We start from the raw sequence: 19445 nt of genomic DNA, 5'->3' as shown, positions 1-19445 counted from the left end.
GTCACTTAAAAAAAAGTTTGTTTTTACGAGCGCAAAAAGAAAACCAAATTGCAATAGAAAGTTTTGCGGCCACGGCCTCGCATAAAAGCCGTGCGCAACGAGCCGGAAGCAAACAGTTGCCAAACGTAATAGCTTACAATATGTTGTCTGCCGTAAAGAAGTCCTTGCTGCTGCTCGCATTGCTGCTGATTAACTGCCAGGCGCAGCCATTGGAGGAGCAAAAACAACAACAGCGTCGTGAGCAGCGCCAGCTTAAGAATGGCGCCAGCGAAGCAGATGTCAAGATGATGGCCGGCACAGCAAACATGACGCCCACAGCGCCCATGCAGCTGTCCTTGGCGGGCTTCAATCAAATGCCACTGGGCCTCACACGCTATCCCAACTATCCGGGCTTGTTTTACGGTGCAGGCGCACAAGCGGGCGCGCCCTTTCTAGGCATGCCCGGACTGCAAACAAACATAGCTAATGGCTATCCAGGCTACAGCGATCCCAATCTTGGCTTGGGCTTCAATACAGGCGCTAACTTTGGTCTCGGCGGCTTCCCAGGCAATCCGCAGAACGCTGGCTACATGTACGGCCAGCCCATGTACGGCAATCAGCAGCTGGGCACTGGATTTGCAGCAGGCGCACCTAATGTGGATAGCTTTGCCGCGCTGAACAACATCATCAACATGGCCAATGTGCAGGGCTTGAGCGGTGCTGCAGGTCTCTATCCTCAAGCAGGCGCGGCAGGTCTTTATCCACAAGCAGGCGCTGCGGGTCTTTATCCCCAAGCAGGCGCTGCTGGCATGTTTGGCCAACTGGCAGCTGCTGGCAATCCCAATGGCATCTATGGTCAGCTGGGAGCAGGTGCAGCAAATGGACTCTATGGACAGGCGGCGGGCATGCCACTGCCAAGTATTTATGGCGCCAGCAATGTGCATGGAGCAGCTGATGGCATGCGCAATACGCATAGCTATGCGCCCGCCTATTAATTAAATAATGATGATATTTATTGAAATTATTTATTTAGCTAAAGTACATAAACATTTTAACCGCAGCATAAGCAAAAATTCAGTTTTTATTTGGCTGCCACTGGAGCAATTGCTGTCGCTCTAGCAGTTGCTGCTGCTGGGTATGTTGCTGCTGTCGCTCTAGCTGTTGCTGCTGCTGTCTATGTTGCTGTTTTCGCTGCTGCTGCTCTTGTGGCTGTTGCTGTTGTCGTTTTACTGATTGCTGTTGCTCTCGCTTCGGCTGCCAGTGTGTTGCTCGCTTGCCGGCCAAAGTGTAGGCGCCCTTGCCCACAAATCGCGTAGGCATCCCGCCCAGTCGCATGTTGTAGCCGTCGGGCAAGCGTATGCGTTGTCGTTGTGCTGCCTGCGCCAGCAGCAGCAGCAGCGTGAGCAGCAGCAACATGCACAACAATTTGCAGCTCATCTTGGTTAGAACTTGGCCTAGCTACTGTGCTGGCTTGGGCGTTGCGCAGTGGCTTTTATGCGCTGCTAGGCTGTGCTACTTTGCCACATGTGGCAGGCAGCTTTGTGGCATATATGTCAATTGCAGTTAGACGAAAGTGTGCCAATTGGGACTTAGCTTACGGCTGCGACTGCCCTCAACGGCAAAACTGGTTGCAGGCTTTGGCCTGGCGCATATTTCACGCTTTGTCTCGACTGCTAATTGCTCGCGTCGCTCGCTCGTTCTCGCTCTCGCTCTATCGCGCAGTTGCGCTGTGTCAAGTGCAAGGCTAAACTGTTGACAAATCACTCGGCATGGCGAACAAATTGCTTCAAGTGAGAAAGTGAAATGGCAGGCAGGTAAAAAGGGTGCTCAGACTGATTTACAACACGTCTGTGTTCCCATTGATAACAGCTCTACAGAATATCTTTTGTTTGCTCTAGACAAAGGCGCAACCTGGCCTGTGTGGCATATAAGACGTACTGCGTTGCAGCCAAGTTGCAACAGTTACTAATTACTTGCCATGCCAGTTGCACAGCAAATTACTTACACGCCAGCAGCTCGCAGCTGCCAGAAGCAACTGTTGTTGCTGCTTTCAGTGCTGCTGTTGCTGATGCTGCTGCTGCCTAAAGGCGAGGCCAAACCCTGGTGGGGCCTACAGGCTGCCAACTATAATCCAAGCTTGGATCCACTCATTTGGTCGCGCGCCTTTGTGCAGGATTTAGTGAGGCGACCACGCATTAGCCTCAATGCGCCGCTGTGGCAACGCGCACAGCCACGCCCACGTCGCTACAGAAAACAGTTGCGTAGAAGCCGCAAACTTATGCTGCAAACAAGATGTTGAGCTTACTATTAAAACTTTAAATATTTATAATGTATAATTTAAATAAAATAAACATTGTCAACTCAAGTTCTTTGCCTTAAATTCGTAAACTCAATGCTTCAATATTAAATCAAATAATTTAATAAATTACTGTCTTAGGCCTATCTTGGCCAACTGCCTGGTTTCATTGCCAATTTCTCAACAATTACATTAACAGCTGCCAAAAATTGTTAACCAGCTAAGCAATCACACTTGTTGCTGCGTTAAGGTCATTTCAAGAGCAAGTTGAACGCTTGGTAAATAACTGTACAAACATGATGTAACCACAAAAGTCTAGCTAAAGACCTAAGCAAACGCTGCTCAAGCGCAGCAGCCAAGCCCTTACCAAAGCCTAATATGAATGAAAGTATATAATCTTTTCTTATGTACGCTGCCAATTAGCAAGTAGGCTCAGAAGTTGGCCAGAAGTTGTCGCTCATATATAAAGCATAGCAAGCTCAGCATAGACCATCAAGTTGACCAAAGCCAACAGCCAAAGAAGATGAAGTTCCTAACGCTCTGCCTGCTTATCTGTGTGCTCGGCTGCTGCCAAGCGGCGCCGCTGCAGCTGATCAGCGAGACTGAGGAAGTGCCGCTAACACTAATCGATGTGGATGTGGATCTAGAGCCGGAGACTGATAATGAACGCGCAGCACGTGGCTTGGGCTTGGGCGGCTTTGGTGGCGGCTTAGGCGGCAAATTTGGTGGCTTTGGCGGTTTGGGTGGACTGGGCGGTCTGGGACACAGTTTTGGCGGCTTTGGTGGGCTAGGACACGGCGGTTTCGGCGGTCTGGGTGGCTTCAAAGGACTCTTCAACAAACACTTTCGCTAAGCCGTAGTCATAAATTTGTATTTAAGCCATAGACTAAGCTAATAAAGTTAATAAACTAACTAAATTAATATTTGTTTAATTGATACTTGGCACTCAGCGCGCCGTAGTATTGCAGCTCCGGCGTAGTCTGCACAGTGGGCATGCGTGTGGTGCTGCGTGGCTGCCAACGTCTCAAAGTCTGACGCACTTGACCCACAAAGTTGCGCCACAAGGCAAAAGCAGCTGGTTTGACTACAAAGCACAACAATTTATATGTACTTTAGCTATTATATATGCTAGTTACCTGTAGGATCTGGCGCTACTCTAACATCATACTCCAGTTCAGATAAAGCTTGAGCGCTGCACAGCAACCAGAGCAAGAGCAAACAACGCCACATGTTTAAGCCCAGTTAGTTGCGTTGGCCAACTACTTATAGTGCCTTTGAGCAACTTTCACAACATAAATTCAAAGTCTGCTTGATTTAAGCCAACATAAACATATTTATTGCACTATAAAATATCACATTTTTATATTCAATATCCAAATCAAACGCATTCCATTTTAGCCGTAAAAGCCGCCACCAAAGCCGCCGAAACCGCCGCGATAACGTGTGCGAGTTACCACACGCGTACGCTGGAATCCACCATAGCCACCAGCAAAGCCGCCAGCGAAGCCACCACCTCCATAATAAGGATAAGCAGGTCCAAAGTACGGCGGCGGTGGTGGGCCAAAGTATTGACGCACTTTACGCGTGCTCTCCACTGATTCCTCTGGCTGTGCTGCATTGCTAACCTCCAGCAGCTGCTCCACAGCCTCAACTGGCTCTAGTTCTGCCTGTTGCTCCACTGCCTTTGCAGCACTTAGCACCACTGCCAGACAGAGCAGCAAAAATAGCTTTGAATATTCCATACCAGCTGCAAATTTTGTTTAGCACTAAAGCCAACGCTTCAAGTCCAAGTTTCATTTATACTAGCTGGACTTGCAATTGTGCGGCTGGTTCATTGGCTTTTGTTGTTTGTCATTGAATTTGGTATTATTTATTGGGAACCACACCACAAAAGAGCCATTAATAATTACGCTTTAAAGTTTAAGTTGTTTGCTTGAAATCAAACCAATTTGAGTGCCAGTTGGGGTAATGTTCATGGATCGATGCGGAAGTGCTTGATTGGCATACAGTGGGCAACAGACATAAATAAAACTTATGCAATTGGCAAAATGGAACAAAAATAATTGTAAATTGATCATTTTGATTCAACACAAGAATTAAGAAAAAGAATATAATTATTAAGATATTGGAAGCGCTTCTATGCTTATTGAAGATAGCATAGATTGCATAGATAACAAAATTTTCACACTCTTCAGTATAAAGTATTTTTTTAGTTTTTTATTAAACTTCTAAAATGTAGCATTATTCGAATTCTTTGAAATTTTTTGTTGAGTGAGTATAAACCAAACTATTCTGCAGCTCCTTTCAGAAATTTAACTCAAGCTCTGCAATTCTTCAATTTATTCAACAATTTGAACACATGCAACCTATTAAATTACCACAATGAATAACTTTGTCTGCTCTTAAAAACATTTAATTATTTTTAAGCTGAAATTTCATACAACTCAACCACTGTACTCGCTCTTAGGCGCCTGCTATTGATCCTATTAAACGCATTTTTAGTTGCTTGTTTAGCACACACACACACACAAGTAAACAATATAGACATAGATTTTTGTTTTTTCTCTATCTATTACTTTTTGTTGTCTTTGTTGAGCTATGGAAAAATAAATATGAACAAGCATAAGCTGCAAATGTAAAACGAAACGCGAGCACAAACAAACGCAAAACTAGAAAAAATAAAAACTGCTGCATCATCAAAAGCGCTGAAGCCAAAGAAAACACTTGAATTCAACTCGAAACACTTAAGAGCAATAATTTATTGATTGTTTACTTTTGTAAGCCTATTTAACCGAAGAGGCCGCCGATGCCGATCCCTTTAAACTTGGCGAATCCAATGCCGCCACCAACGAAGCCGCCAGCTGCTGCTCCGCCGCCCAAGCCGCCCAGTCCTCCCAGCCCACCATATCCAAGACTTCTTGGTGCGTAGCCATAGCTTGGTCCATATCCATAACTTGGAACTGCTGTCTGTATATGAGTTACCACTGGCACTGTTGTTATGACGGGAACGTTTTGAACGACGGGCACTGTTTGTATAGCGGGCGGACCAACGTAGCCACCGCCAGCTCCACCCACTGCTCCGCCTACAATGCCACCGCCGAGGAGTGCGCCAAGATGTCGCGTTTTGCGCACAAGTTGCTGGTCAGCGTTGACAATGGGCGTGGCATCCAAGAGTCCTATGGACAACAGGATGAGCAGTAGGTTAACTGTTAGCCGGTACATGTTTGATGTTTGACTGTGAATCTTCTAGGCTTGCCGGCTGGTTATTTATGCAAATTAATTAATAGACCAACATTGTTAGGAGTCTCGTGTTTATGTTAACAATTTACAGTTGTAGCTGCCAAAATTCCCCAATAACTTGAGTTAGTGTCATTGCCAGCCAAATTCTAATGTTGTTCATTCACAGACACTGCGAGAAAATAGTTAGTAACTAGACTCCAACTTAAAGAAATGATTTACAACATTGCTAGGAGTTACTAGAGTAAGTAGAGCTGCTTGACTAGTAAACAGTAATTTCAGCAGTTAAGAACTAGTGATCAGCATTTTATTAAAGCATTGTACATTTCAAGAATTTAACCACTGTGCCATGATCACTGATGTTTCATATAAACTATAAATTTCTCTCGGTGCATTTCACACTTTAACTAACGCATAACAACGTACTGAAGGCCAACATCGGCGCCTGGCCACGTGCACAGTGGTGCGTACTCAACAGCAAATCATAGTTTGGCTAATATATCAACAAACACAGCACTCGAGTGGGGCAGGGGGGAATTTGTTTTTTGGGACATTTGGATGACGCAGCAGAGCAAACAAGTGGCGCTGCATAAAAAGCGAAGGCAGCTGCCGCTGGCGTCACACAGCGCTAACAACCATAAGACTAAGATGAGCTATTACCAAATTACATTGCTGCTGATTATAGCAGCGCTGCTGACGGCTAACGCACAACCCTTTGGCGGAGTGGGCGGTATTGGCGGCGCAGCAGGCTTGGGCGGATTCGGCAGCTATCGCGAGACTGTTAGAGTGCGAGGACGCGGCTTTGGTGCTGGCGGTTTTAAAGGCGGATTTGCACCCGGCTTGGGCGGATTTGGAGCTGGCGGTTTCGGCGGCGGCGGCTTTCGTGCACGCTACGATAAGAGAATAAGCGGTGGTGGCTTTGGCGCACTCGGCGGCTTGGGCGGTGCTGCGCTGCTGGGTTAAGCCGTAAATTGTACTCTTAAGTTCTCTGAGAATAAAACCAAAGCATAAAAGTCACCCTGTATGTAAGCGCACACTTGTATATGGTTTGTTGTATATTTTGATATTCGCATACGCTTTGCTGACATGCGCATTTTCAACCCCCCCCAAGCGCAGGGGCGGAGACGGGGTGCTGTTTCTGAATGGAGACTCGGCAGGCAGTCAGCCAGGCAGATAGTTCGAGAGTGTTGTCTCAGTTCGAGTCGGTCGCTCGCTGCAGTCGCTACGTTTTTTGTGTTTGCTGCACAATTTGAATGTTCGCGCGCTCTCTCCACGCAAACACACACGCACACACTCTCTCTCACTCTCTTTCGCTGTCTCTCTGTGGCGTTGTATACGCACCAGAGTCTGCAAGCGCGCATTTGCTGTCCAAGTGTTGGCCCCGGCAGGGTCAAAAGTTGCCAAAAAGTTCTTAAACAAAAAAAACATTAGCGTAGCATAATTTGCTTAGGCCAGTAGCACAACTGGGCACAGTGGAGCTAAAGCCTAAAAATAGCCAAACAAATTATAAAGCAATGCCTCATAGGCTCATAGGCAACTAATATTAATGTGTTGTGTTATTTGGTGTGTTTAAAAATAAAACAAAGCATCTGTCGCCAGCCAGCAACAACAATAAAAAGCTTTGACAAAATATATTTACAGCATAAACAACGCGTGTGTGCAAACAAAAACAAAAATAATTAAATAACTTAAGTAGCAGGTAACCATATAGAAACTTGGCTAACAGAAATATATTTTACATACTTTTATTATCACACAAGTGAATTTTTCGTTTGAAACAAAAGTTTGCTCTTTGGCTAATGCATAGCATGCTCTTAGGCTCTCTTCGACGCGCTCTCTTGCGCTCTCAGCAGTGTGACCAGCTGTTCGCAATTTTAACGTCTACTGCACTAACAACAAGCGTGAAAATTCAAATTTTAACAACCCCTTTTGCTCTTTTTACTTTCGCTCTTTGTTGTGCTCACTCTCACCCACACCTGCTCTTGTTGCTGGCAGATTGTGTTACCATTACCTGTCTTATCTTATGAGCCCAATGGCTTCCTTTACTGCGGCCTATTGACACGACACAAGACATGTGCGTTTATCTACAGCAACAACAACAATGATAATAGCAAGCGTGTCATTTTCAAGGCAGACAAACTTGCAGCACTTGTTACAGTCTGGAGTCCTGTTGCAGAACGTGCAATTAGCGTAATTGCAACACGATACACAAATAGAGCTTGTGGCATCATTAGCTGTAGAGACAGCGATTTTGCAATTTGCAACACGCAATGCAAGTTTGTCTATGTTCCATAGATTCAGTTACAGTTTGCAATCTATTAATGTTTTTGAAACTAAGTTTAATTTCTTTATTATAGCAAAATTTCTAAAGACCTCTATTATTAAGCATTGACATTGTTGTAGCGCTTCCCGTAATTATTTTTATTTTCTTTTGCAAACTAACTGGACTTAACAATTGACCATATAATTGTTACGCCCAGCACAAAGACTTTGCTGACGTTGCAATTTTCACGGAAAATACGCATTTCTGTTGTTGTCCTCCCACCTCCCCCCTTAAATTTTACAGTGTACACATGAGTATGTAGTTCAAGGTCAGGCTTTATATGCTTGGTATACAAGAAATTGAAAGTAGAGCACACACACACACACCCACGCATGCCAATTGCAACATTTTGTTGTTGAGCATTGTCAAGGACTCGATTGATTGATTAATTGAAGTGCGTATGTCCTGTGTGCTGGGAAAACATGCGAATGTCATTTGAGGTTCAACTCGCTGGCGCCTATTTCCAGCCAAGTCTGTGTGTGTGTGTGTGCTGGTGTGGGTGTGACATTAATTTGCGGCATGCCTCCAAGCTAGCATAGCTGCTGCTAATGAGCGCACGCCAACAATAGCGTGTCAAGAAAATAAAAAAAGAGTTCAAGCCCTGAACGAGCTACTGAACTTTCGTCTGTCCGCTTGGCAGCTGTCCAAAGCAAAGCAAAAGCAGCGCAGTCATTTGCCGCCACATTGCACAAAGCTGTGTGTGCTTGTTGCAATAGGAAGGTGGCAGCCATTGAACACTTAATGTATGCAGTTGTCTGCTTATGCAACAAAGTGGCAACAACAATGTGTTTGTGTGTGTGAAAGTGACCATAAATTGTGCGCTTTCTAATCAAGTTGACCCCCGGACAGGCGCTGGCCAACTGCCAAAGGCAGTTGCTGCATAAATCAGCGCACAACTGGAACAGCAGCAGCCTCAACAGTAGCAGCAGCAGCTTAATGTCAACTAATTGCATTTGCTTTTCAACAACAACAGCAAACTGTCGCCAGCCAGTCGCAAAACTGTATTGTTATGCTAATACACACACACACACACACTCGATTACATTTTATGTTTATGTTTCCTTTTGGCAACTTGACTGACGTCAAGGCAATAGGCTGAGCCTGAGCCACCCACTGGAAATTGTTTTTCGACACGCATCAACATGTCCATTAATGTCGTCTTTTTTATGAGCTTATTTACAAAAAGTTTTCAGCAGCCAAATTGAGTTTATTGATTTACAAAAAGTTTGCCAAGACGCTACATATGCTTTATATTACAGTTATATTGTTGCAGTGCCGCTTGTAGCATGCCCGCTGCAGTTATGGCCTCCGACATTAATTGGGATCCAGGTAAGCAGTTATCAATCAACTGTGAGCACTTTAAATTGACATTTTATTTCAACAGCGCTATCCAGACTTATAACGAGCTTAAAGGAATCCGATAATCTTAACAATGATCAGGAAATAGACTTTCTAAAGGCGCTGCTGGAGTCCAAGGAGCTCAATGCGCTGGTCAATGTGCACACCAAGGTGGCCAAGGTGGGGCGTGATGAGCGTCTGGCGCCAGTGCTTTCCACCTCTGCTCAGGTGCTTTACGAAGTGCTGGAGCAGCTTTCCCAGCGCTGCCATCTGAGCGAGGAGTGCAAAGAAGCTTTTCATGTGCTGCAGAACTCGCATGTGCAGGTGAGACTAATGCGTTAGCGTTTGGCATATTAATTAATTTATTTATATATGCAGCACTTGTTGTTTGCACACGATGCCATTGCGCAAAAGGATTTTTATCCGCATCTGCCAGAGGTGCCAATTGAAATGGACGAGGATGAGGAAACAATTAAGATAGTGCAGCTGGTCAAGAGCAATGAGCCGCTGGTAAGTGTACACTGTGCTACAAAGCAAGCAGCTATCAAAAGTAGTTGAAAACTTTGCTTACTCATGCCCACATTTGCGTTGTCATTGTCATGTCCATAGACTGTCGCCTGTCCCGCTCTCTCTCTCTCTCTCTTTCATACTCTTCATTGTGTGCCTTGTGTGCTGCAGTTAACGTTTCATTTTCCCTCATTGCCAATTGCTCCTATCAGCGCTTTCATTTCATAGTCTCTATCGCTCATGCCTCTCTACTCACATTCTTTACGCTAACAAATTGTGTGTTTCTTTGTAAATTTTGCTTACGTTTAAACAATTCGAATGAAATCGAAATTGCATAAATTCTATTATTAAAAAAAATGTTGAAAATATACATGTACTATATAAATAAAATATAAACACAGACAGGAGCACAAAGTGCGGAACCGATTGTTGTAAGTAAATAATGTCCTTACTGTATAGTTCAACCATCAAACTAAAGCTGATGCTTCAACTTGGCACAACAAACAAACAAACAAACAACACAATAACAAATCACATTGTTCTGTATACAACACACACACATGCATACACATACATAAACACACACACACACACATAGATACATGCACATAAATATGCACGCTCAAGCGAATGCGGCTGTTTAGTAAAATATTTGTTGCCTACTTTTAGGGCGCAACGATTAAAACGGATGAGGAAACGGGTAAGATAATCATTGCCAGAATCATGCATGGCGGCGCTGCAGATCGCTCGGGACTCATACATGTGGGCGATGAGGTCATCGAGGTGAATGGCATTAATGTGGAGGGCAAGACGCCAGGCGATGTGCTCACCATACTGGTAAGTAGCCACTCCAAGCTTAGCTACCGACTTAAAATGGATATTTCCTGCAGCAAAATTCCGAGGGCACCATTACCTTTAAGCTTGTGCCCGCCGACAACAAGGGCGCACAGCGTGAGTCCAAGGTGCGTGTGCGCGCGCACTTTGACTACAATCCGGACATTGATCCCTATATACCCTGCAAGGAGGCGGGCTTGGCGTTTCAGCGCGGCGATGTGCTGCATATAGTGGCGCAGGATGATGCCTACTGGTGGCAGGCACGCAAGGATCATGAGCGTTCTGCGCGTGCCGGCCTCATACCAAGTCGTGCGCTGCAGGAGCGTCGCATCCTGCATGAGCGTACTCAACGCGAGGGCAGCGAACTGGACTCGAAGCGTAAGTATTGTGTACATACCTAACCTCTCGCTTCCTGCATTTCAAACTCTCGCCTCACACACACACGCACATTATACACCCTTCCTTCATTGACATCAACTCATCAGCGGGCTCCTGCGCCTCATTGTGCAACACCACACCGCCTGGTTCACCCCGCCTGCAGAATAGCCAGAGCAGCTCCTCCTGCCGCCAGCCCAAGACTAAAAAGATCATGTACGATTTGACAGAGAACGATGACTTTGATCGCGAGCTCATTGCCACATACGAGGAGGTGGCCAAGCTCTATCCACGTCCTGGCGTCTATCGTCCTGTCGTGCTCATTGGCGCACCCGGCGTAGGTCGCAACGAGCTGCGTCGACGCCTTATAGCGCGTGATCCGGAAAAGTTTCGCAGTCCAGTGCCATGTAAGTAAAGCCGCCAGCTATTTAAACAGCCTCTCAAGCATTTGCTCTCTCACCTGACAGACACAACGCGTCCCATGCGCACAGGCGAGGTCGCTGGACGCGAGTACATCTTTGTAGCGCGTGATAAAATGGATGCAGACATTGAAGCGGGCAAGTTTGTGGAGCATGGAGAGTACAAGGGTCATCTCTATGGCACCTCCGCGGAGAGCGTCAAGTCGATTGTCAATGCGGGCTGCGTCTGTGTGCTGAGTCCGCATTATCAGGCGATCAAGACGCTGCGCACGGCACAGCTGAAACCATTCCTTATACACATTAAACCACCGGAGCTAGCTTTGCTCAAATCCACGCGCACCGAAGCGCGTGCCAAGTCCACCTTCGATGAGGCCAATGCGCGCAGCTTTACAGACGAGGAGTTCGAGGATATGCTCAAGTCGGCGGAGCGCATTGATTTCCTTCATGGCCACTTCTTCGATGTGGAGATTATCAATGGCGAGCTCTTGAATGCCTTTGAGCAGTTGGTGCAACATGTGCAGCGGCTGGAGAACGAGCCGCTCTGGGCGCCATCCATGTGGGTGCAGTAGAGCTCACAAGCAGCAGAAAAATAAGAGAAAAACACCAAAGTATTTGCCATACGAATTTAGCCAACTGTTTAATTTACGTATTTTGTTGCTAGCCAAGTGACAAAGTCCACAACACACAACAAACTAAAGCTAAATGTACAGTTAGTTGCCAACATTGCAAGGCATTTAGTTAGACAGCAAGAAAAAGAAAGAGAGAGTGAGAGAGAGAGTGGGGGCACGCCAGAGTTGAATATATTATATTTACCCTTAGACGGTCCTGCCGGACGCTACTTGTCCAGCGTTAGTCCTTTTCACGACATGTACCTTTTTGCGTAAAAGTGAAAACAATGAAAAGAATACAATAACAAAAACAAAAAAAGAACACTAAAAACATTTAAAAAGAAATTATATTTAAATTGAAAATCAAATTATGTATATTTAATTGAACTAAACAAAATGTAACCAACAAAATTATAACAAAATAATATGTTAATATATATATATATATATGATGTACAACAATTTATTTTTAATCAAACGATTATGTCCAACAAAAATCCATGTATTAAATATATATAAAAAAAACAAACAGAAAAGTGCATTTTTAATAATAATACAAGCTACGTGATTAAATGTGCATATTAGTTTGATAGTTATAGCGTATTAAGCAAGTGTTATTATTTTTTATTTTAAGCACATGCACACAACTTATTTGAAATGCTAATAAGATTAGCAAACTCAGCTGATAAGTTCATACAATGTAGTGTAGTGTTCTAAAAAGAAAGGTAAACAAACAAAGCAGCTATATTTTTAAAATAACTACACATAAATTTAGTTGTATTTAGATAGCAACTAAGTTAACTAAATGTGCGTATTATCAGAGCACAAAAGAAATAATTTAGTTTACTTGCATTTAATGCGCTGTGTCAACCACTTGTGGGTTAAAGCTCAGCTGATTTCAGCAATCGCTCTCAATCGCTCGCGCTCTCGCTCTCAATAGATAAGGTCAAGCAGCGCGAGCGCGTCAACGTCAACGTCAGCGCTGGCGTCAGCGCTCACTGCCAATGCTAGATCGTAGACATTCCGTTGTCAGCAGCAAACGCGAGCGGTTCGCAGTTGTTCTATATAGAAAATAATAAATTCAATTTGTCATCGCTCCCCTCACACAGATTATAAACGATGTCCGCTTTTGATTTAAAGAGTCTTGACGAATGCTTGGAAAAGCATTTGCCCGCTGCAGAGCTAAAGGAGGTCAAGCGCATACTCTACGGCGTGGAGGAGGAGTGAGTTTAAAATTCTATAATCTTGCAGCGCTTGTGCTAAAATCTGCTAAACGCTGCATATATATTCCTCATAGATATATTTCCCGCTATCAATTAAGCACATTAAAATTTTAAATTTAGAAAGCCTCACGTATACGCCGCGTTTGACGTAGCTCGTAAAAAAAGCTTATGGCCAAAAATCAATGAGCAAAACAAAAGACGCAGATACATAAATGAAATACGCATAAGAGAAACGGCAATGTTTACGTAGCGCAGTGCAAAAGGCAATGGCAAAACATATAAGCTCTTACTTAAGCTTGTGCTCTCTCTTTAAAGCTTGACGCTGGAGCTGCCGGCTGCGGCGACTGCTACTGCGGAGCAGCATGGCTTTGAAATCAAGGGCTATCGCTTCAAGGCGCAGAAGGAGCAACTGCGCAAGTCGCGCCTGGTGCGTGTGGGTGCCATACAAAACTCCATTGCGCTGCCCACAGATGCGCCCATCGAGCAGCAGCGCGAGGGCATTTGGCAAAAGGTGAAGGCGATGATCAAGGCGGCGGCGGAGGCGGGTTGCAACATTGTCTGCACCCAGGAGGCTTGGAGTAAGCAGCACATTGCTTTATATAGCCATAAACTAATCCTCCATTTAATTGCACAGCCATGCCCTTTGCTTTCTGCACGCGTGAAAAGTTCCCCTGGTGTGAGTTTGCGGAGGAAGCTGAGACTGGAGCCACTACCAAAATGCTCTCCGAGCTGGCTCAAGCCTACAACATGGTCATCATACATTCTATATTGGAAAGGGACGCGGCGCATGGCGACACCATTTGGAACACTGCTGTAGTCATCTCCAACAATGGACGCTTTATGGGCAAGCATCGCAAGAATCACATACCACGCGTTGGTGACTTCAATGAGTCCACCTACTATCTGGAGGGCAACACCGGGCATCCAGTGTTCGAGACCGAGTTCGGCAAACTGGCCATAAACATTTGCTATGGTCGTCATCATCCGCAGAATTGGATGATGTTTGGCGTCAATGGCGCAGAGATTGTGTTCAATCCCTCGGCTACCATTGGACGTCTGTCGGAGCCGCTGTGGAGCATTGAGGCGCGTAATGCAGCCATTGCCAATAGCTACTTTACTGTGCCCATCAATCGCGTGGGCACTGAACAATTTCCCAACGAATACACCTCGGGCGATGGACGTCCGGCGCACAAGGACTTTGGTCCCTTCTATGGCTCCACCTATGTTGCAGCACCAGACGGTTCCAGAACACCCGTAAGCTTCAGCTTATATTAGCTGCTTTTCATTATACTAACCTTTTGTATCCTGCAGAGTTTGTCACGCTGCAACGATGGCTTGCTTGTAACGGAGCTGGATTTGAATCTGTGCCGCCAGGTCAAGGACTTCTGGGGCTTCCGTCAGACGCAGCGCTTGCCGCTCTATGCGGAATCCCTGCAGAAGGCCACGCAGCCGGATTTCAAACCACAAGTCATAAGAGAGCAGTAAGGCGTCAGGCAAAGTGTCAAGCATTTAATTAAAAAAATATATACATGCAATTGAAAATTCGACTCGGTTTAGTAGTTGTCCTTCATATAGTAGCCGATAAGGCGTCGAGCCTCACGTAGACCCGTCTCGACAGCGCCATGCACAGTGGAGAAATGATGCGGACTGGTGGCCTCGCCAGCAAACAATAGTATGGGACGCACTGTCATGGGCATTATGCTGACAAAGGATTGTTGCAATTCGTAGGACTCATAGGCCATCAGATTGCAAGGCTGTAGCAGATCCATGGCGCTTACGTTATAGCTTTTGGACAGCAATGTGGGATAGGAGTAGCCACCCAAGTATGCTGGGTCCTTGCTCCATTTGCTGGTGGTCACCAGCTTGGGTTGCGGTATCTTCAGCTTGGGCAGAAAGCGGCGCAGCATGTAGAGCACCCCCTGCGCCAGCATTTTGCTATCGATGCTCTCGATGGTGTCGGTGTGTGGGCCGGCGGCCCAGCCCAGCAGCACACGCGGCTGAAAGGGATAGCGATGAAAGCCATAGATGTCGGCCACCCACTCCAGCTGCGGCTGATACATATCATCGGTGCGCCACATGGCATTAAAGCCTGGCCAGTTGTCCTGCCAGAAGGGCTCATTGAACTCTACAAATATTTTGGTAACTGTGCCAAAGCCCATAAAATTGATGGCCCTCAGCTTGGGCAGCGGCAAGCGCGGCTCAAAGAGTTGCGGATTCTGCTTGAGCACGCCCAGGGAGACAGTGACAACCACATGATCCGCCTCATACGTTATACCCTTATCCGTTATCAGCTGCACTGTGCCGTCCAGGCGATCCCAGTCGATTTTGGTTACGCACGCATTGAACTCCACGCAATCCTTCAGCAGGCCCAGCTCGTTCATGTCATCGCCCTCCACCAGCAAATGCAGAAATGCTCGATAGCTGCAACAAAAGCAAGACTATCGTTTGTTTATTAAGCATAGGCAGCGGCGCTTTAACTTTAGAGCTTTACCCCTTATTGCGAAAGTTAATGAGGCTGTCGCCGTGGCAGGCATGAAAGTCCTCGAAGCCAGCCGCAGACATGTCCGTGTCCACAGCTGAGCCTTCCATTTTTTTGAAGGTGCGCAGAAATTCCGCCGCCACCTCGCGATCGATTTTCTGCGCACTCGGCTCCGACATTTCCTCCGTAAACTTGTCCACCAAATATTCACCAAACGTGCCATTGAACTCGGCCAGATCCTTATGTCGCATTTGAAAGATGTGGGTCATCACATTGAGCAGCTTCTTAGACAGAGATTTCGTCAGTCGCTGTCCATTGGAGCGTATCCACTCCAAGCGCAAAAACAGCTCACGCGTTGAGCCCATCAGCTCCTTACCCTTGGCCATCTGAAAGACAATATTCTGACGCTCTCCATGCACCCACTGTGCACCCAAGTCCACATAATTATCCGCAAACTTCATAGTGCGTATGCGTCCGCCCACACGACCCGACGACTCCAATATGCGCACACTTTCGAATCCATGCGCCTTCAATTCCACAGCGCACGCTAAGCCCGCGGCGCCAGCTCCGACTATTACTATATTGGGTTCCGAGTGTATATATCCCTTCAATTGCTTTGGATCTTTATTTTTGAGCGCATGGAATTTATCGTGTGGTGTTTGCTTCTTGTCCTTCAAGCAGTTGAAGCACTGGAAATATTTCAAAATGTATGCACTAAAACAATTCATTGCTTAGAGGTTGACCCTCCCCCCAAAAACAAAAACAACAAAACAAGCCTTTCGTCAACTTACCCTTCACATAGCTCGATTTTTAGTTTACTTAAAATGCAAAGCTCTCAACAAAATGTCGGAAACAAAGTGCCAGGCAAACATTTTTGAAACTGCTAAATCGAATTGAAGAGATTCAAATTCATATTTCATCTATAGATTCAAACAACTTTATTTAGCAGCAAGAATTCAGCATAAATTTTCACACACGACTTATAGTATGGGTCTTAAATGTTATATAGAACTTATGCATATAATGAAGTCTATCGAGGATGTACATATATTGTTCAGTTTTATTGATTGAAGACGATAATTACTCACATTTTTATTTTGTAATCTTTGAAATCTCGACAGGTATTAGTAGTACTAGGCTTGATCTTGGGCAGACCAAACGGCAGCGCTTTGCTATAGCTGCGACTTGGCAACGGACTGTGTGCCCGCCAAGCCATAGAACTCCGCCAGACGCTGAGCCTCACGCCAGCCCGCCTCCACGGCGCCATGTACAGTGGAATAGTAGTGTTCACTGCTGGCTTCACCAGCAAACAGCACAATGGGCTTATCGCAGCGGCTTTGCTGCTTCATAAACTTTTGACGCGCTGGCGAGCTGGGCGTCATGGTGACCACTGTCAAGGGTGCAGCCAATTCGCTGGCGCCCGTGCCCACGCGTTCCGTGTCCATGGAGCGAAAGCTGTAGGAGCCGCGAAAGTTTGCATTCGTATGCCAGGCAGAGCTGCAGAAGTTCACAGGCTCTGGTATGTGCCAGTGCAGGAAACGCCTAAAGAGATAGAGACAACCAGCAAGCACTTCCTCTTTGGCAAGGCTTTCCATATGGCGTCCATTGGCGCTGATGATCCAGCCAGCCAATATGCGTGGTTGATAGCTCACGCGATAGAAGCCAAAGACATCCTCCAGCCAGGCGCGCTCTGTATTGCGTATATCAGCCAGATCCTGTTGCCGCCACAGCAAGGTGAAGCCCGTCCAATCCTCTGGCCAAAAGGCAGCTGGAAATTCTATAAATATTTTGTTCACAGTGCCAAAGGCTAAGCCCTCCACAGCGCGCTGCTTGGCTACGGGCAGCTTGGGCTCGAAGAGCTGCAGATGCGATGCCTTGAGCACGCCCAGCGATACCGTAACTATGACATGATCCGCCACACAGCTGTCGCCATTGCTTAGCTGCAGCTCCACGCGTGCATCGTTGCGATTCCAGTTAATCTTTTGTACGCTGGTATTGAAGAGCACGCGCTGCTCGAGGCTGCCCAGCTCCTCCGCCGGCTGCTCGCGACTGTGCATCAGCAGACGCAGCAGCTCCACATAGCCCTTGTCCTTCCAGTTGAGCAGTATGTCGCCCTCGCACTCCCAGTACTCCAGATAGCCGCGGCCAGAGACCTGCTCCAGCGTATCGCTCGCCTCCACAGAATTCTCAAACTTTTGATAGTTGTCGAAGAACTCGGCGGCAATAACCTCATCTATATCCGCATTCTCGGGCTTGCGCAGCATCTCGTAGAACTTGTTGGACAAGTAGCTGCCCAGCGAGCCGCTGCAGTGGCGCAACTCCAGCTGGCGCGTCACCAGCGAATCGCCCACTATAGCTTTCAGCCTGTTTGCCACATTATCGGGCAGCACCTCGCGATTGCTGCGCACACACTGATAGTTCTCATACACCGGTCCAGTGGACTCGAGCAGGTTATGCTTGCTGGCCAGCTCATGCACTATGTTGTCCTGCTCGCCATGACACCACTGTGCGCCGAGATCAATGACATTCTCGCCAAATGGTATGGTATGTATGCGTCCGCCCAGCCGCGGCTCAGCCTCCACGACGAGCACGTTCTGGAAGCCATACTCGAGCAGTTTTGTAGCGCAAGCTATGCCCGATGCTCCAGCGCCAATGACCACAATCTTCTGCTCCAGCTGCGTCTCATTCATAGCGCTTAACGTTTCTCTAACAGCCAGCACTGCAATTAAGAGTTGATTAGTAAAGAGCAACAAGTTGTACACACAAAGTATGTTCCATTTGAATAATTGGAAAATAGGGTATATTAAAGTTATGTAACAAACAGAGGTTCAATTGGCTAAGCTATGGCTGAGCTATCCCACAATATATTAAATATTATTGCAATCAATAATAAACAAATTTATAGCAACTATTTTTATTTTGCATAACAAATTTAGCGTTACAAACAGCTTAAAGAATTCGTCATACTCCACTAAACGCAGCAAAGCACCGGCAATGCGTTCATTGTTTATATTTTTCTCTCTCTCTCTCTCTCTCTCTGTGCATGCTTGTGGGTGGGGGTGTCAACACAGATACACACACACATACAAAACATTTGCCGGCAAGTGCATGTGCAATGAATGTTATTGCAATTGCCGTTATACTGTAATTGAAAACTGAGCAACAACAGAATGCAAAAGACATTTGCATATGGCAAATGAAAATATAATTAATTCACTTGAACTGCACTCTAGTGCAAAATGCAACTGTTTACGTTACTTTGATAAGAAAACAATGTGTGCGGCGTATGTGAGCATGTGTGTGTGTGTGTGTGTGTGTGTCTAGGCAAAGCTTTGATAACGGCGCTTTTTGCTGAGAGCACACACACAAACATAAGTACATATGTATGTGTGTACTACACACGCCCACAGTTGTTAGCTTGCTATATTATTAATAGATTGAAGAACGGATATGCCATAGCGCAACGCAATGCTCTTTGGCAATTTGCAACTGGACCGTTTTACTTGTCCCTTGTTCACCCTCTTAGCAACAACAAAGTTACACAATTTAGACACACACGCACATGTATATAACTCCTGTTGGCGAAAAGAGAGCACAGCATTGATTTTTAGAGAATGTAAGAAGAAATATTTCAAGGTTCCACTCAAAAATTGCCGCAACAACAATTTTTATAAGCAGCACTACGTCCCTTGCTCTGCCCCGATTCATGCCTCGTGACACTCACCAACAATATTATTTCACTTTTGCTTTCTTTATTTGTTTATTCAATTTGCACACAAGATTTAATAAAGCACTTGGTTTGCACTTGGCATTCGTTTGATTTTATT

The 19445-nt window shown here is 45.9% G+C and overlaps 9 protein-coding genes across 13 annotated transcripts; 5 read left to right on the top strand and 4 right to left on the bottom strand.

Moving 5' to 3' along the window:
* Positions 1-140: 140 nt before the first annotated feature.
* On the top strand, positions 141-974 carry LOC108594770 (collagen alpha-2(IV) chain). The gene has a single exon (XM_017979909.1). The coding sequence runs from the start codon at positions 141-143 to the stop codon at positions 972-974; it is 834 nt and encodes a 277-aa protein (XP_017835398.1).
* Positions 975-2798: 1824 nt separating this feature from the next.
* On the top strand, positions 2799-3128 carry LOC108594768 (uncharacterized protein Os08g0359500-like). The gene has a single exon (XM_017979907.1). The coding sequence runs from the start codon at positions 2799-2801 to the stop codon at positions 3126-3128; it is 330 nt and encodes a 109-aa protein (XP_017835396.1).
* A 541-nt stretch (positions 3129-3669) lies between these two features.
* On the bottom strand, positions 3670-4017 carry LOC108594767 (uncharacterized protein F12A10.7). The gene has a single exon (XM_017979905.1). It carries the CDS (start codon positions 4015-4017, stop codon positions 3670-3672), a length of 348 nt encoding a protein of 115 aa, XP_017835394.1.
* Positions 4018-5062: 1045 nt separating this feature from the next.
* LOC108594766 (acanthoscurrin-1) lies at positions 5063-5497 on the bottom strand. Its single transcript, XM_017979904.1, has one exon. The coding sequence runs from the start codon at positions 5495-5497 to the stop codon at positions 5063-5065; it is 435 nt and encodes a 144-aa protein (XP_017835393.1).
* Positions 5498-6160: 663 nt separating this feature from the next.
* Positions 6161-6475, top strand: LOC108594765 (keratin, type II cytoskeletal 2 epidermal-like). Its single transcript, XM_017979903.1, has one exon. The coding sequence runs from the start codon at positions 6161-6163 to the stop codon at positions 6473-6475; it is 315 nt and encodes a 104-aa protein (XP_017835392.1).
* Positions 6476-7168: 693 nt separating this feature from the next.
* Positions 7169-12238, top strand: LOC108597646 (MAGUK p55 subfamily member 7). Of its 4 annotated transcripts, none has more exons than XM_017984297.1 (9): positions 7169-7211; positions 9095-9164; positions 9220-9497; positions 9552-9683; positions 10082-10111; positions 10350-10517; positions 10571-10892; positions 11120-11296; positions 11357-12238. In XM_017984297.1, exons 2-9 carry the CDS (start codon positions 9122-9124, stop codon positions 11875-11877), a joined length of 1671 nt encoding a protein of 556 aa, XP_017839786.1. In that variant the 5' UTR covers positions 7169-7211; positions 9095-9121; the 3' UTR covers positions 11878-12238. The 4 variants fall into 4 exon arrangements, with proteins under 4 accessions (XP_017839786.1, XP_017839784.1, XP_017839788.1 ...); XM_017984295.1 differs by having other exon boundaries at positions 11000-11296; XM_017984299.1 differs by lacking the exon at positions 10082-10111.
* A 713-nt stretch (positions 12239-12951) lies between these two features.
* Positions 12952-14680, top strand: LOC108596815 (beta-ureidopropionase). The gene is made up of 4 exons (XM_017982930.1): positions 12952-13139; positions 13455-13717; positions 13774-14393; positions 14451-14680. Exons 1-4 carry the CDS (start codon positions 13036-13038, stop codon positions 14622-14624), a joined length of 1161 nt encoding a protein of 386 aa, XP_017838419.1. The 5' UTR covers positions 12952-13035; the 3' UTR covers positions 14625-14680.
* LOC108596812 (spermine oxidase) lies at positions 14630-16396 on the bottom strand. Of its 2 annotated transcripts, none has more exons than XM_017982927.1 (2): positions 15631-16396; positions 14630-15560 (listed from the first exon to the last, which is right to left on the bottom strand). In XM_017982927.1, the coding sequence occupies exons 1-2, from the start codon at positions 16344-16346 to the stop codon at positions 14693-14695; spliced, it is 1584 nt and encodes a 527-aa protein (XP_017838416.1). In that variant the 5' UTR covers positions 16347-16396; the 3' UTR covers positions 14630-14692. The 2 variants fall into 2 exon arrangements, with proteins under 2 accessions (XP_017838416.1, XP_017838417.1); XM_017982928.1 differs by having other exon boundaries at positions 14630-15577; positions 15631-15720.
* Positions 16216-19443, bottom strand: LOC108596814 (spermine oxidase). Its single transcript, XM_017982929.1, has 3 exons — positions 19343-19443; positions 16410-18337; positions 16216-16307 (listed from the first exon to the last, which is right to left on the bottom strand). Exon 2 carries the CDS (start codon positions 18306-18308, stop codon positions 16791-16793), a length of 1518 nt encoding a protein of 505 aa, XP_017838418.1. The 5' UTR covers positions 18309-18337; positions 19343-19443; the 3' UTR covers positions 16216-16307; positions 16410-16790.
* Between the last annotated feature and the right edge of the window lie 2 nt (positions 19444-19445).

The sequence above is a fragment of the Drosophila busckii genome, chromosome 2R (assembly GCF_011750605.1).
Source record: "Drosophila busckii strain San Diego stock center, stock number 13000-0081.31 chromosome 2R, ASM1175060v1, whole genome shotgun sequence".
NCBI lineage: Eukaryota > Metazoa > Arthropoda > Insecta > Diptera > Drosophilidae > Drosophila > Drosophila busckii.
This window is presented reverse-complemented; position numbering and strand designations above follow the sequence as displayed.

What these genes read in the sequence shown, in the direction of transcription:
- LOC108594768 (XM_017979907.1), top strand. Translation starts at nt 2,799, where the DNA reads ATGAAGTTCCTAACGCTCTGCCTGCTTATCTGTGTGCTCGGCTGCTGC.
- LOC108594765 (XM_017979903.1), top strand. Translation starts at nt 6,161, where the DNA reads ATGAGCTATTACCAAATTACATTGCTGCTGATTATAGCAGCGCTGCTG.
- LOC108596814 (XM_017982929.1), bottom strand. Translation starts at nt 18,308, where the DNA reads ATGAATGAGACGCAGCTGGAGCAGAAGATTGTGGTCATTGGCGCTGGA.
- LOC108594770 (XM_017979909.1), top strand. Translation starts at nt 141, where the DNA reads ATGTTGTCTGCCGTAAAGAAGTCCTTGCTGCTGCTCGCATTGCTGCTG.
- LOC108597646 (XM_017984295.1), top strand. Translation starts at nt 9,122, where the DNA reads ATGCCCGCTGCAGTTATGGCCTCCGACATTAATTGGGATCCAG. An exon ending in TGCAGAACTCGCATGTGCAG is followed by an intron (nt 9,498 to 9,551) that starts GTGAGACTAATG and finishes TTATATATGCAG; the next exon opens with CACTTGTTGTTTGCACACGA. An exon ending in GTTTCGCAGTCCAGTGCCAT is followed by an intron (nt 11,297 to 11,356) that starts GTAAGTAAAGCC and finishes CTCACCTGACAG; the next exon opens with ACACAACGCGTCCCATGCGC.
- LOC108596812 (XM_017982927.1), bottom strand. Translation starts at nt 16,346, where the DNA reads ATGAATTGTTTTAGTGCATACATTTTGAAATATTTCCAGTGCTTCAAC. An exon ending in ATTAACTTTCGCAATAAGGG is followed by an intron (nt 15,561 to 15,630) that starts GTAAAGCTCTAA and finishes CTTTTGTTGCAG; the next exon opens with CTATCGAGCATTTCTGCATT.
- LOC108596815 (XM_017982930.1), top strand. Translation starts at nt 13,036, where the DNA reads ATGTCCGCTTTTGATTTAAAGAGTCTTGACGAATGCTTGGAAAAGCAT. An exon ending in CTCTACGGCGTGGAGGAGGA is followed by an intron (nt 13,140 to 13,454) that starts GTGAGTTTAAAA and finishes CTCTCTTTAAAG; the next exon opens with CTTGACGCTGGAGCTGCCGG. An exon ending in CAGACGGTTCCAGAACACCC is followed by an intron (nt 14,394 to 14,450) that starts GTAAGCTTCAGC and finishes TGTATCCTGCAG; the next exon opens with AGTTTGTCACGCTGCAACGA.
- LOC108594766 (XM_017979904.1), bottom strand. Translation starts at nt 5,497, where the DNA reads ATGTACCGGCTAACAGTTAACCTACTGCTCATCCTGTTGTCCATAGGA.
- LOC108594767 (XM_017979905.1), bottom strand. Translation starts at nt 4,017, where the DNA reads ATGGAATATTCAAAGCTATTTTTGCTGCTCTGTCTGGCAGTGGTGCTA.